General features: G+C 43.0%; 2 protein-coding genes across 16 annotated transcripts in view; one reads left to right on the forward strand and one right to left on the reverse strand.

Annotated features, from left to right (window-relative positions):
- Nucleotides 1-13055, reverse strand: part of Ppfibp1 (PPFIA binding protein 1) — a 152190-nt gene that overhangs the window by 79885 nt on the left and 59250 nt on the right. The gene's annotated exons all lie outside the window — the stretch shown is intronic.
- Nucleotides 8818-12049, forward strand: C3H12orf71 (chromosome 3 C12orf71 homolog). 2 transcript variants are annotated; one of them, XM_037203982.1, is made up of 3 exons: nucleotides 8818-9179; nucleotides 9933-10607; nucleotides 10992-12049. In XM_037203982.1, exons 2-3 carry the CDS (start codon nucleotides 9975-9977, stop codon nucleotides 11235-11237), a joined length of 879 nt encoding a protein of 292 aa, XP_037059877.1. In that variant the 5' UTR covers nucleotides 8818-9179; nucleotides 9933-9974; the 3' UTR covers nucleotides 11238-12049. The 2 variants fall into 2 exon arrangements, with proteins under 2 accessions (XP_037059877.1, XP_037059878.1); XM_037203983.1 differs by having other exon boundaries at nucleotides 8818-9137.

Below are 13055 nucleotides of genomic sequence, written 5' to 3' on the forward strand. Positions count from 1 at the left end.
GGCGGTTTTATTAGAAGACAATGGTATTTTAGAATATTTGTCAGGGAAAACAAAACATGGCTAACATAACAGAGGAGAGAAAAGTTTTAATTTTGCCTGGTCCCTGCATGGACAAACAAAACATGGCTATTATCTTGGTGCCAGGACTGAGATGGTATGTACTGGTGACACCAACACACCACACACTTAGCAATGAAGAATGAGGTGCATTTAAAGATTTAACTGAGGTGTAGAGTGTGGCAGAAGCCAAGAGCTGCAGAGAGAGGGACTTGGCAGATACCCTGAACATTCAGAGACAAGGAAAAGTGCAGAGGAGAAACAGAGGACAACCCACATCTCTGACGGAGTCACCGGACAGCATCCAAACAGCTGAATGACCTGCCAGAAAATGCAGCTGTTATCTCTTGGGATAAACAGTCCATCCAGAGCACTGGAAAGCTGAAAATGTCAAAAGTGCACAGCCAAGAGAGGCTCCTGTGGATGATGGGAATATCTAAGAAAGATGGGGCCAAAACAAGGCGTCAAGGACAACAAGCAGCAAAGCAAGACTGTGACAAGCTCCACTCTAAACCCCGAGAGCTTAGACTGTGTTAGACGTTTCCCCAAACAGAGACCAAGAGTGGTGCTGACTAGAAACAGCACCATGACATTCTGTGGGGTCTAGAAAGGGACAAAATTCAATCAACTTATAATTGTTTTTCTGGTTTAGGGAAGACTCCAAATCAAGTCCAGCTGTCCCTGTAAGGCTAACTGGATCAAGGCTCACATAAAGACCAACACACAGCACTCTATCAACATCGAAACCGATGAAGAAAATATCCACTTTACATGTTCCTGGGATGACTCACGACTAGAGAGAACTGGGCCTCCGCCCACTTCTCCTGCTGCCAGGTCTCAAATACTTTCAGCCATTTCCACAAGAGCAAACACGCCAGATCAAAGAATGCTGTTCCTGGCATGTTGGAGGCCCTCCAAGTGGTAAAGTCACAGCAGGCTGAGGACCGACAGTGCCAGTAGCTAGGGGCCTTCCAGACTGTAAAGCACACCTGATCTTCAACTACAACCCACAGCTGTTAGCGAGAAGCAAAATCCCAACCACATTGGCTCACAAGATAGTTACGATGCCTCACTGGTCACAGGGAGAACCATTCTACCACCTGTGGCAAAAGCCTTTCTTAGTTATTACTATTACCACATCGCTGGGCTTCCTAGACATTACTCTTTGTTCTTCCACTATGAGATAGGTCAAGCTGACACTGCAGTCAGGCCACTGTCCTGACAGATGCTCCCTGAAGCAGGTCCCTCATCCTTGGCCAATAGATGCTGAAACTCAGCACGTTATGCATGGGCTCTCTATGGACCAGTGGTAACACATTTTCAGTATCATTTTTTCACCTTCAATCTGAATAAAAATGTCATTTCAGAGTGTCACATTCACTCCACACACCCCCATGAATATTACTGAGATGGATACCCTGTGTTAATGACCTAAGATTACCACTTCAAAGGTTTGAAATACATTTGGTCCAGGAGAGGAAATAATCAGCACAACTGGAGTATAAAGAAATGGAACAGGCAGTGCTGAGGACCATGCCATGCAGGGCCATTTTGAAAATTTAAAGTCTACCTTAAAAAACAGGGATGTCAGTAAGGACCCTTCAGTACAGAGGTGACTTGATATGACTTATGTGTCTAAAAACTCTCCTCGCTTTCCTGGAGGAACCCAGAAAAAAAAGTCCATCTGAGAACTAGACAGGGCAAAGCAGAGAAGTGGGGAAGTGACATTTAGGGCACCATGGGAGGCAGAATCTGCAGGGATTCTTGAGAGACAGTGCAATAACAGAAGCATGAGGGAGGGAGGGGTGTCACCAAGACAATGTCCAGCCTGGCGTGTGAAGGAACTGGCAGATACCATGGCTGTTTATGAAGAACACTAGTTAGAAGGACAAGTTTGATGGTGAGGGTCATGGATTCAGTATTAGAGTTGAGATTTCTGTAGAACAATGTGCTAAAATGCTCTTTGGCATATGTTGATGCCAAAATATAACACGCTAGATTTACATTTTCAAAAATAAAACTGGAAAATGCAATCATGATCAGAGTTTCAGAAGCACTGAGCCTACAAGCTGCTTCTAAAACTGGGAACCTTCAAACTATTCTCCATGGCCACATTCCTGTCCCACCCCCAGAATATTTTTGGTGAGACCAGTTGCTCTGAGAGTAAAGAAGTCTCACAAGAAAAAAGGGTAGGTAGTCAAGATCATGTGACAGACTAATCATCATCCTTCCCTGTTTTGCTACTGTAATTTGTTCCCTTCTATAATCTGAACTTTTCATAAAACACCCAATCCATTAAGACCAAAGATTCTCAGACTCCACCCAGACCTACTGAACTAGAAAGTTTGAGGGTGGGGCTGGAAAACTGTGTCCTAACAAGTCCCTGGGATGACAAGGAAATGCACTGGAGTTCAGACTGACCAGTCAGGTCTCCTTCGTGTCTGCTTCCATCCATTTGCTGTGCTTTACTCTCCACTAAGAGCTCCTTGGCACTTAAAAGCTGCATTAAATATCTACATAAACCTCCTTCTCCACCAATGCCAGCTTTCCTGTGAGATCTCAGGTTTGTCTCCACCAAACTCGAATCTTACCCATGCCCTGAGTCGAGTCTGGTGGCACTGCCACCCTGATCCGAGCTTCTTTGGTTCCTATTACGCTGTACCACTCTGAGTACACAGCCTTGATTCCACACACACAACAGAGATCCTGTCTTTTACTGGAGTTCATCACAACATCTGGTTATTCTAGGCCAATTGTTTCTCAAGGTGAAATCAACAAGCAGAAAAATCACCTGGAAGCTAAGTATAGTATATTTGGGAAGCCAAAAGGGAGGATCATGAACCCCAGGCCAGCCTGGGCTACACAGGAAGACCCTGTGTCAACACACACAAGTGCTCGGAAGGTCCTGTTCCTCATCTATTTAACCAGAAAGTCCTAGGAATGGGGTACAAGAATCCATACTTTCAAGACACATTGGAATTTAATTTTTACGGCTGTGGATGAAACTCATCTTGATAATTAACCTTGGATCAACTGCCTCTGGGTTTAAGAAAACACTGGGATAGACTCTAAACTAAACCAAAGGGTAACCTAGCACGTGGCCCACTTCTCAAATGTACTCTGTGGTTGTGAAGGTTAAAACAACCACCAAGTCCTGTGTTCACTCAAGATTTATCTGTGAAAACTATGGGCTCATTTTCTTATCACATAGTTTTCCCTGGTTCAAATTTACAGGATTAAATTTCAAGGTTACTGAGCTTTATCTTCACCCCAGGTATTATAAGACCATCTTGAAGGTGTTTTCTGGTTTACTTTCCTTGATTTAAGTCATTTGTAAATTGTCAGAGTTTCTACAAGCTTCAGCAAAATGGAAACATGGAATTTCAAGACACGAGGGAAGACATCCAGATAACTACCAAATTGCCGGCAATGTTACTTATAAGTAGTGTAGCATGTCCCACCCCAAAACTATCCCAGTCTTAGCCATGAAGGTTAAACTTGTTCATAACCAACTGTTCCATGTCCATGAACTCCACCTTTCTCCACCCCTGTGTACCTGCAGGCAGCCAGTCAAATAGTCACCCCAAAACATATGTAATAGATGCAGAAAAAAGTCAGAGACAAGTGATTTTTAACTGGAAAAAAAGAAATGGCTGTAAAACAGAAAGAAAAAATGACAAGCTCTTTACAAAAATTATCACTGGGTCTTCTTGAAGCAATTTGTGCCTGTCTTTATCTTGCCAAACACATGCCAATCCCTTTTAATTAAATCTCCACTAGTCCTTCCTAAACTAAGATGCACATAAACTATGGGTGATAGAAACACATGAGAAAACGAACATACACATTCTCACTCGCCCACACATATTCCCGAAGTTTATGAAAATTACTGGCTTGTGGCTAACTTTGCCTCTTTTGAATTTGACAACAGACTTGTCAAATCCCATTTCCAGGACCCATTTTAAGAAAACAGCTTTAATACATATTCGTGGAAGAAACATGCATTGGCTACTGCAGGCTTGCAAGAATATTTTTTGGAAGAACATTTTAATGGAAATATAATCCACATACAGCAAAAGTTGTCCTTTTAAGATGTACAGTCCAATGAACCCTGACCATGTTTGCAGCCATGTAACTGCTACCAAAGCTGTTGAGCCTTGTTGCTCAATGAAGGCACCATGCGTATGAGCATGGGGGCTGAGGACTGAGCAGGCCCCAAATCAGTTATGATTTAAATGTAAAAAAACATACCAGACATCAAAGATTTGGTTGAGAAAATGCAAAGGAGCTTAACACTTTTATATTTATTTTATGTGAAATTACAATATTGTATATGAATTACCTGAAGTACAGCAAAAATAATTTTACCTGTGTCTTCCCTATTTTTATGCACCTATTAGAAATTAAAAGTTAATGATCACACTTATGCCTCAAATTGTCTTTTGCTGACAGATGGTTTTTCACCTTGCCTATTTGCAGGGAATACCACACCCGGCCCCAGCTCCAGGCAACTACTAATTACCTTGTATCCCTGAAAGATTTGTTTTTAAGAGGATTTAAAATACTTCCCTTAAAATACTTATCCTGTAGTCTCTAATTTTTCTTAAGCATTTTGTGGAAGCTTTTAAAACATAATTTTTAGCATTCATTTTTAAGTTTGCAAGATTTTTAAAAGACTCATCTATAATATTTGTTAATCAGTATCATTTCATTAACCAGCCTCAGATGCACTTGGGGCAGTAAACTGGCTTCCAAGGGATGTGCATGGTGATCCTCAAATGAACGGAGGCCATTGTGCACACACACAACAGCATCTATTCACAGATGCTGCGGGAGATCTGAAGCAAAGGTGGGGAACCTCCCAGAGCTTGATTTTTCTTAGCCTCAGGAAGTGTATGTAGAAAAGGCTTTATCTTTAACAGGCTGGGTAGACATGCACAGCACTGAGTTAGCAGATGTGGGAGGGAAGCAGGAGAAGGGTGTTCTGGCTGGAGCAGGTCTGTGAGGGAGGACTTTGTGGTACTCAATGATAACATCCAGAGACAGGCAGAGTCAGCCAACGGCATCCTGCCTCACTCACCCCAGCCTTGTCTGCTCCCTCTCTGCTTTGCTCCGGATCCCTTATAACTAAACTGAAAATAATTATTATTTATAACAAGCATTCATGCTGCCTGCTGCTATTCATAGTCATTTTTACTTACTTTTCAGATACTTTTTACCATATGTCTGATTTTCCAAAATACAGGAAACACTGTAGGTAGGTTATCTCCTTCCTGACGCTGTATTTTTGTGGTGCGGGAGACTGAACAGAGGGTCTCACATAGGCTGGGAGTTACATCCCCAGCCCTGAGCCCCACTTTCTATTAAGTTAACTTGGGAACTGGGTGCCAGTGCCTCTGCCTCTAATTAGGTTCCTCCTTAACAGTCAACCTTGGACATTTCTGCCCTCCCTTCACTTCAAACCTATCTCCGCCCTTACCCTCACAGCGCCCTGAGGACTAGACAGAATGAAGATCTTCTGCATTTTAAGCATTTTGCTGCTAGTCTCTTAAGGAACTTCCACTCTTTGGCTTCTTGTTTCCTGGGGAGCCTACATCCTCCCAGTCTTCCCCTTTAAACATTTCTGCATCCAAATTAGAATGTTGCCAAAGGGAGAACTGTCAGCCATCACCACTGCCCGAGTGTTCAGGGTAGGTAACACTCTTTTCTCCCTCCTACCCAAAAGATTCCTTCTGGTTCTTTCTTCTCGATGGCACAATACACTCAAAATTGAAGTTTCCACAGCGGCTCCCATGCTGGCAGTAGACTGGGTATGGACACCAACTCTGGGAATTCCTCTACTGTGACCCCCGTAGTCTCAGGCTTTGTGGTCTGGTGCCATGCTGGCAGGAGCAGACACTAACTTGAACCTTCATCCACCATGCTTTTTCAGAGGCAACCATCACATAAACAGAATTATAGTTAATAAATGCACATGATTTTGATACATAACCGGGGTATGTATATCTGAAATATTAGGATAAAATACATCCTTTTCTTCCAGAGGAGGGTGGCGCTGCCAATGCAAGGCAGAGGGAGAGGTTTGTGTGCTTAATCATGGAATGAAAATAAACTGTATCAAACATCCTACATGTAATCTCCAATCACCTCAAAATCTCACCAAGGAGGATAGCATTATCTCTGTTTTACAGATGAATAAAATCATGTTAAGAACAGGGATGGAGAGATGGCTCAGCAGGTAAGAGCACTTACTGCTCTTGCTGAGGACTCCTGTTAAGTTCGAAGATCTACATCAGGAGGCCCACAGCCATCTATAACACTAGTTACAAGACCAAGACCCTCTGGCATCTATGTGGTGCACACACATACATCAAATAAATTAGTTTAATAAATAAACATTGCTGCTACAAGTGGCAGGACATAGGGCCTGGAATTTGATAGGCACACAACTGTCAGGTTTTATATATATATAAATGAGCTGTAATCCCATATAAGCTCAGGCAAGAGGATCACAACTTCAAGGTCAGCCTGAGCTACATACATTCTTCCTGCCTTCATCTCCCAAGGGCAGGTATGTACTACATGGCCAGCTAAAATACTACATTAATTTCAAAAACAGCAAAATAAGTGGATAGCCTGCTTTCTTTAGAGACACAGAAACAATAGGAGATCTTAATACACAAAAAGAGACTTGTTACAAGGAATTGCTGAGAAGGTCCGAGATCTGCCATCTGTAATTTAGAGACCCAAGATGGTGACCAGTAAAGCTGTAGTCTGAGTCTGGAGACCTGAGAAGCAGGAGAGTTGAAAGTGTTTACACCCCATCCAAGGACAGGGAAAGGGAAGCCGACATCCCACTCCTGGACAGCTGAGCAGCTCAAACTTTCCTTTACAGTCTTCTGTCCTAGTCAGGCCCCACAGGGGAGGGCATCCTGCTTTATTCAGCCCACCAGATCCAAGGCTAAACTCATCCAGACACCCAGAAAAATATTAACCACAAAACTAGAAACTCCACGGCCCAGTCAAATTGACACAAAAATTATAACCATCAAATCAGAAGCTTCCTTCTCTACAAATTTAGGTTTCAAGTCCTATCAAGTCAAGGGATCTTAGGAAGTGTTCCAGTTCCCAGTCACTACTATTGCTGGCTTGTGGCCCAAACTTCTTCAAGTTCACAGCACATTATCACTGTTAAAATCTCAAGTTTGATGATGGGTGGTCTTGCTTCAAGAGAAAGTCAGGCTACACTGTCTTAGTACAAAATAAGCCAGGCCAGCAAGTGCAATTAAGAAACTAACACCAGAGCCAGGCGGTGGTGGGGCATGCCCACCTTTAATCCCAGCACTCGGGAGGCAGAAGCAGACAGATCTCTGTGAGCTCGAGGTCAGCCTGGTCTATAGAGTGAGTTCCAGGACAGCCAGGGCTGCTGCACTAAGAAACCCTGTCTGGAAAAACAAAAAACAAACAAACAGAAAAGAAACTAACACAATGGATTGTTGCTGAAGACCCCAAACCCCTGACTGACTGGAGACAAAAGCTTGGGTGTCACGTAGAACTGACAGAGGGGCATCCTAAGGGGGATATGAGTCACTGACATTTTATGATGGCTTTTTAAGACTCTGAATATATATATATATATATATATATATACACACACACACACACACACACACACACACACACATATATATACACACACACACATATATATACATATATATATATATATATATATATATATATATATATATATATAACACTAATAGTCATGGCTATCTTTTTTTTTTCTTGGAGGCTGGAAATAAAGTCAGTTTCAGGGACTTTCACAACCTGAACTGTACATTTAAAATGAGGGAAAATGTGTGTGTATATATGTGTGTACATGTGTGGAAAGAGAGAAGCAAAAGGGGAGGAAAGAAGAAGGGAGAGTGGGGAGGGAGGTGGGACACAAGAGAGCAAGGGAGGGTAAAAATAAAAACTCCAGATTTCTCTGGGCTCTCTCCCTGAAGCTCTCCTGTTTGCAGGACAACGTTCTCCTCTCCACTGCTCATATTTGGTTCACAGTGGCCTATGTTCATGAGGGGCAGAGCAGCACAGTTTTGCCTTATCCCCTCTTCAGGTACATAAAAGGAAAGCCTGCTGAGAGTACCTAGTGTTCTGGAATGCAAAAGTCAAAGCAGAGGAAGAAGCCTGAGGCTTATTTTTAACCTTCCCTGTATCATATGTGGTCCTTGTGTAGGGCACTTGCAGCACTAACATGTCTCCTGGAGCATGCGGTTCCCTGAGGAACCAGGACATGGTTTTGCTTGTGGACTGAATCACTTTACCCAGATGGAAGGAGGAGGTGCATGGAGAACCTCCCCAGAGACAGGATGTGCAGAGGCTAGAGACTAGTGCCTGAAGCATAGCCTGTCTGAATTCAGGTTCTCCAGGATATGGTCTGGGAAGGTGAACATGCACAGAACCACTCCCACCTTGACTCTTCAGAAAAACAGTAATGGTTACAGCCCATGTTCCTTCCAGGATAACGCAGAACTGGGTAAAGGGCTTATCACAAGACCCAGCACACAGCTAAGTGGTCCCCAGTAGCTGGTAAAGTTGGGGCAGTCTGAGAGCCTTGCTAAGTCGTATCTTCTGGACAGCAGAGGAAAGTGCTTCTCCTGCTTCCAGCTAGGCCTGTGTCTTATATCATGCCACCAACACCCATAGCAATCTAATTTAACAGAACCTAGAAATGGAAGCCAGTCCAGTGGTGAAAACCTAAGTGTGACATGTGGTGAACCTTAACTGCAATCTTAGGGGAGGAAAACATTTGGGAAAAATCTTACGGAACTGATTGATTCTAATGAGTAGAGTTCAGCCTGCTACGATATATGCACAGAATACTCTGGAATTGAAGGGTTGGTCCTGTCCCTTTACATATTTCTGACCATAAACTCGGTTCCTTTGTTGCCATGGTAACCAACGGTCTTGGAACGCAAACTTCTCAGAAGCAGTTGGGATTTATATCACTAAGATGTGGACCCTGAAGGGTTTCTGACACCCCCACTTGTCTCGGGAGCTGGAAGCGCCTGTCTCATGTGGGCAGCCCTCATCAGGGAATGACAGAGGCATGGGCATGTGTGAGTGTGTGTGTGTGGTCCTCCAGCTCTATTTACAGGGGGATCATGGAAAATGCAGAATAAACATACTATTAGACAGTGGGAGGATGGGTGCTTGAATGGCAGTCACCTGTCCAGAAAGCAGTCTGGTATCAACTATTATAAGACTATGTATTTGTGATCTCTGGTCCACTCACCCTGTAATGGACTTAAGTAATCTAATGGTCATTAGTCATCTAAGCTAAGGATTATTAATAAGCTATTTAGTAAGAAATTGATCTTACTTGGCTATGTAATTAAAATTAAATATTAATATTAATAGGCTATTTAATAAGAAAATAGTTAAGAATACAGAGTAGCCATATATTATTATAAATTTAATAGTAAATTTCTGTTGATGAGAACCACATGTATTTGGATATGTGTACGTATGTACATATGTACACAGATACATGTATTTATCAAGAAATTGGTCTCTTTGACCTCAGGGTTGTGGACCAAAAGCATACTGAACTCCATCCACACTTTCCTGTCATTTTCAATTTTCCTTTTTCTTTTATGATACACGTTCTCTCAAATACTGTCAAGCGAATGAGAGGTACCAAGAAGAGATGCCCAGAGGGTTGTTGTCACACTGTGAAATGCTTTTACAGAGGCAGAGAGTACAAACAGATGGACTGTACTGTATGGAGTGGGATAGTTCCATAGAAAAGGGATGGCTCACACGACTCTCTTCCCTCTCCAATATCATGTATTAATTTTTTCCTTCTGAAGTTCCCTGAGTCAAGGAAGACATGAGATTGGAGGCTCAGCACCATGACAACTTCACCCTCTAGCAGTGACTACAGTAGCACAGAGGACTCTGCTTCCGAATGCCAATCTTACCAGAGCCTCTCGATTGGCCACTACCCCCCTGAGAACACGTTTTCCTATGAGGAGATGTTCTCCTGTGAGGAGGCAGCCTCCATGGATTCTTCCATCCACTTCCTTCCTCCTATCCAAGGTACCTGGGGGACAGAGAGTGTAAGGAGACTCTTCCGGAAACGAGATCAGATGGAGGGTGACCCAGAGCAGTTCTGCAAGCTAAGCATCACCCTGGCCTGGGATACTGATGTGAGGTCTGACCATGCAGACTCTCTAGCTAATATGGATCTAAATGGCCACCACCTGTGGATGGATAAGTGGCCAGAAGATAGGACAAAACTAACTCTCTGCAAACTGGATAACCTAGTACAGAAACTCGAGACATTTCTAGAAAAAGAAAAAGGTAGCCAACATGATGGTCATGCACTCCCTGAATCTACTCAGAACAAAGACGTCCACCTGACCCGTACTCCCCCTCCACTCCTTGACATTTGTCAAGACTTGCCCAAGCACAAAACACCAGGAAATGAAGATATCTGTCAGATCTTAGAGAATCCTCCAAGGCTACAGAAAGATGAAGTTGTGGTGAGCACAGAGAAGCCTCCCAGGAGAGCAAGGGGAAGGACTGGGGAAGAGAGGGTTGGACAGTGGAGCCTCACTATCTGCTCTGAGGCAACGTGAGCCCCAGGAGACTAGGACAAGGGAGGAAGATGATACCCAGGAAAGGAGAGAGGGTGGAGCTACAGGAAAGACACCAAGGATCATGGAGGGAGGGATGAGGGTAGGAATAGCAAGTAGAACCAACAACCACATAAAATGGTTGTATGTGTGTCCAAGACAATGGGTCTAGAAGCTCTGCTGTAGTTGGGCTATTTTGGGCAAATGGGCTTGGGTCCTGTTAGGGAGCAGACAGCAAGCCCACTACTGTTGACGCTACATGCATCTAATTCATTCTTGTTTTCTCAACAGGAGATAAGCCAGATAGCTCAAAGCTCCATGGAGACCTCCCCGGTGCCATCCGCTCAGCAGGAGGATGCTTCTCACTCATATAGTGTATTCTGTCTGAACTTTCGGTGGATCTTCCACTGGCTGAGGACACAAGTCTTCTCCCGATTAAGGAGAGAACACCCTAGCCAGGCCACCACCAGCTGGCACCAGAAGGCAGCAAGAAAGATACATTCTCTTAGAGGCAACAGAATCCAACCCCAAGAATGACTCAGGAATGAGTTCGCCTGACATTCCCAGACTTTTAAACTTTTTGAAGCCCCTTGTTTGACAGTCCCTAAGAGGTGGTGTGTGTTGTTCTCTCCTCTGCCTCACAAATGAGGAAATCAAGACTAGGAACACATAGGTGGAGTTTCCAATCTTCACATTCCTTCTGAACCAGCCACTTACAACCAGCATGCTGGGACACCTGAGAACAAGTATGCCTGAAGCAGTCTGGTACCACGGATCATCAGAACTGCTGTCTCCATGTTGGAACCATGATCACCAGTGGTAGCTCCAAACCTGCTCAATACCTGCTGGAAGCACAGCCCAAACCATCCTGCCATGGTGGGAGGCTAGTGGGATATATACTGCCTTCTGGAAATGAGGGTATGAGTTAATGAAGAATGAGTAAAACACACATAAAATAGACACAATGGAGCAAAAGACAGCAAAAAGAAGCGGGGAGGGATACTATTTAGGAAGCAAAATACTACCTAAGTTTTCTAAGAATGAGTTCAGCCTTCTGAATTCAACAAGTATATTTTCAGCTCAAGTCAAAGTAATTTGCTGGGATAAGACACAGATAACAGAGATCTGTGATTATTAAGGGGAAAAAACAAAACAAAACAAAACAAAACAAACAACCGGGGATTACTGGGCAGGAGCTACCATTTTCACCAGGTCTATGCCTCACCTATACAGAAGAACAAGACCACTTCTTTAGTAAGATTTCTGGTTTCCTTGTACTCCTTCTAACCTCTGGAATTATGTAGCATGTCATATACCAGAAATAAGACAATGAATTCAGCAATAGGAAATATTCTAGCATTCCTCATCCATTTTAGTCCAGTATGCTGTAAGTCCAACAGTGCCAAATTTGTGGGGAAGGGGTGGATCTGGCCACAGCAAGTAGCAAAAAGAGTAAGCATGAACTGCAAGTGGTCATTGGGGAAAAAAGAGGTTGGCTGAACCCTCAAGTCTCCTGTAGAGTTACTATAATTTTTAGGAACATGATAATTTCATTAATCAATAGATTTTAGGATCTATTACCTTATGACTGAAAACTAAAACCATTCCTTCAAGTGTGTCTCAACCTTGAAATGAAGGTTCAGTTGCTCAAATTAGAGGGGTATAACTTATGCAATCATATTCTAGAATTCATAATACTGTAATAATCTTGAATATAGCATAAAAATTGATCAAACTTAAAAGTTATTCAACTCTCTGCAAACACAAGCATGCCATGTTAATGTGACCATATCACAGTAATCACCTATGAAAAGAACCCCAGAAAGGTGTGTGGGGTGATCTGTCAATAAACAAGGGCAAAATCTTTTTTTCAAGACTTTAAGAATAAAATACAAATTCATGGTTCAAGAGCAGGCATGAGTTCAAAGCTATTTAGACACAAGAACAACATCTTCCAGGCATGCTGGCAGACACCTTTAGTCCCAGCACTTGGGAGGCAGAGGCAGGCAGATCTCTGTGAATTTGAGGCCAACCTGGTCTACACATCAGTTCCAGGATAGCCAGTTACATAGAGAGACTATGTTTAAAACTCCCCCAAAAGATATAAGAATAAAAATGAAGCCAATGCTAACTAAATACCTAGAGAATGCTAAAGCTCTAGCTTCAATATTAAAGATGGATATTGTTAGGAAGGATAATCAATTTGTTCAAAAGCACACTGTTTCATTGTGAACTGCAAGTGAAGAATTTACATAGCACATGTATCTAATTCCAGGATGACAGCTGGGTTTTATGTTGCACTGCTTGCCATGAGTCTTTTCCTGCTACCCCCTTAAGTCCCCAGCAAACAGAACA

The sequence above is a fragment of the Peromyscus leucopus genome, chromosome 3, assembly GCF_004664715.2.
Source record: "Peromyscus leucopus breed LL Stock chromosome 3, UCI_PerLeu_2.1, whole genome shotgun sequence".
Classification (NCBI taxonomy): Eukaryota; Metazoa; Chordata; class Mammalia; order Rodentia; family Cricetidae; genus Peromyscus; species Peromyscus leucopus.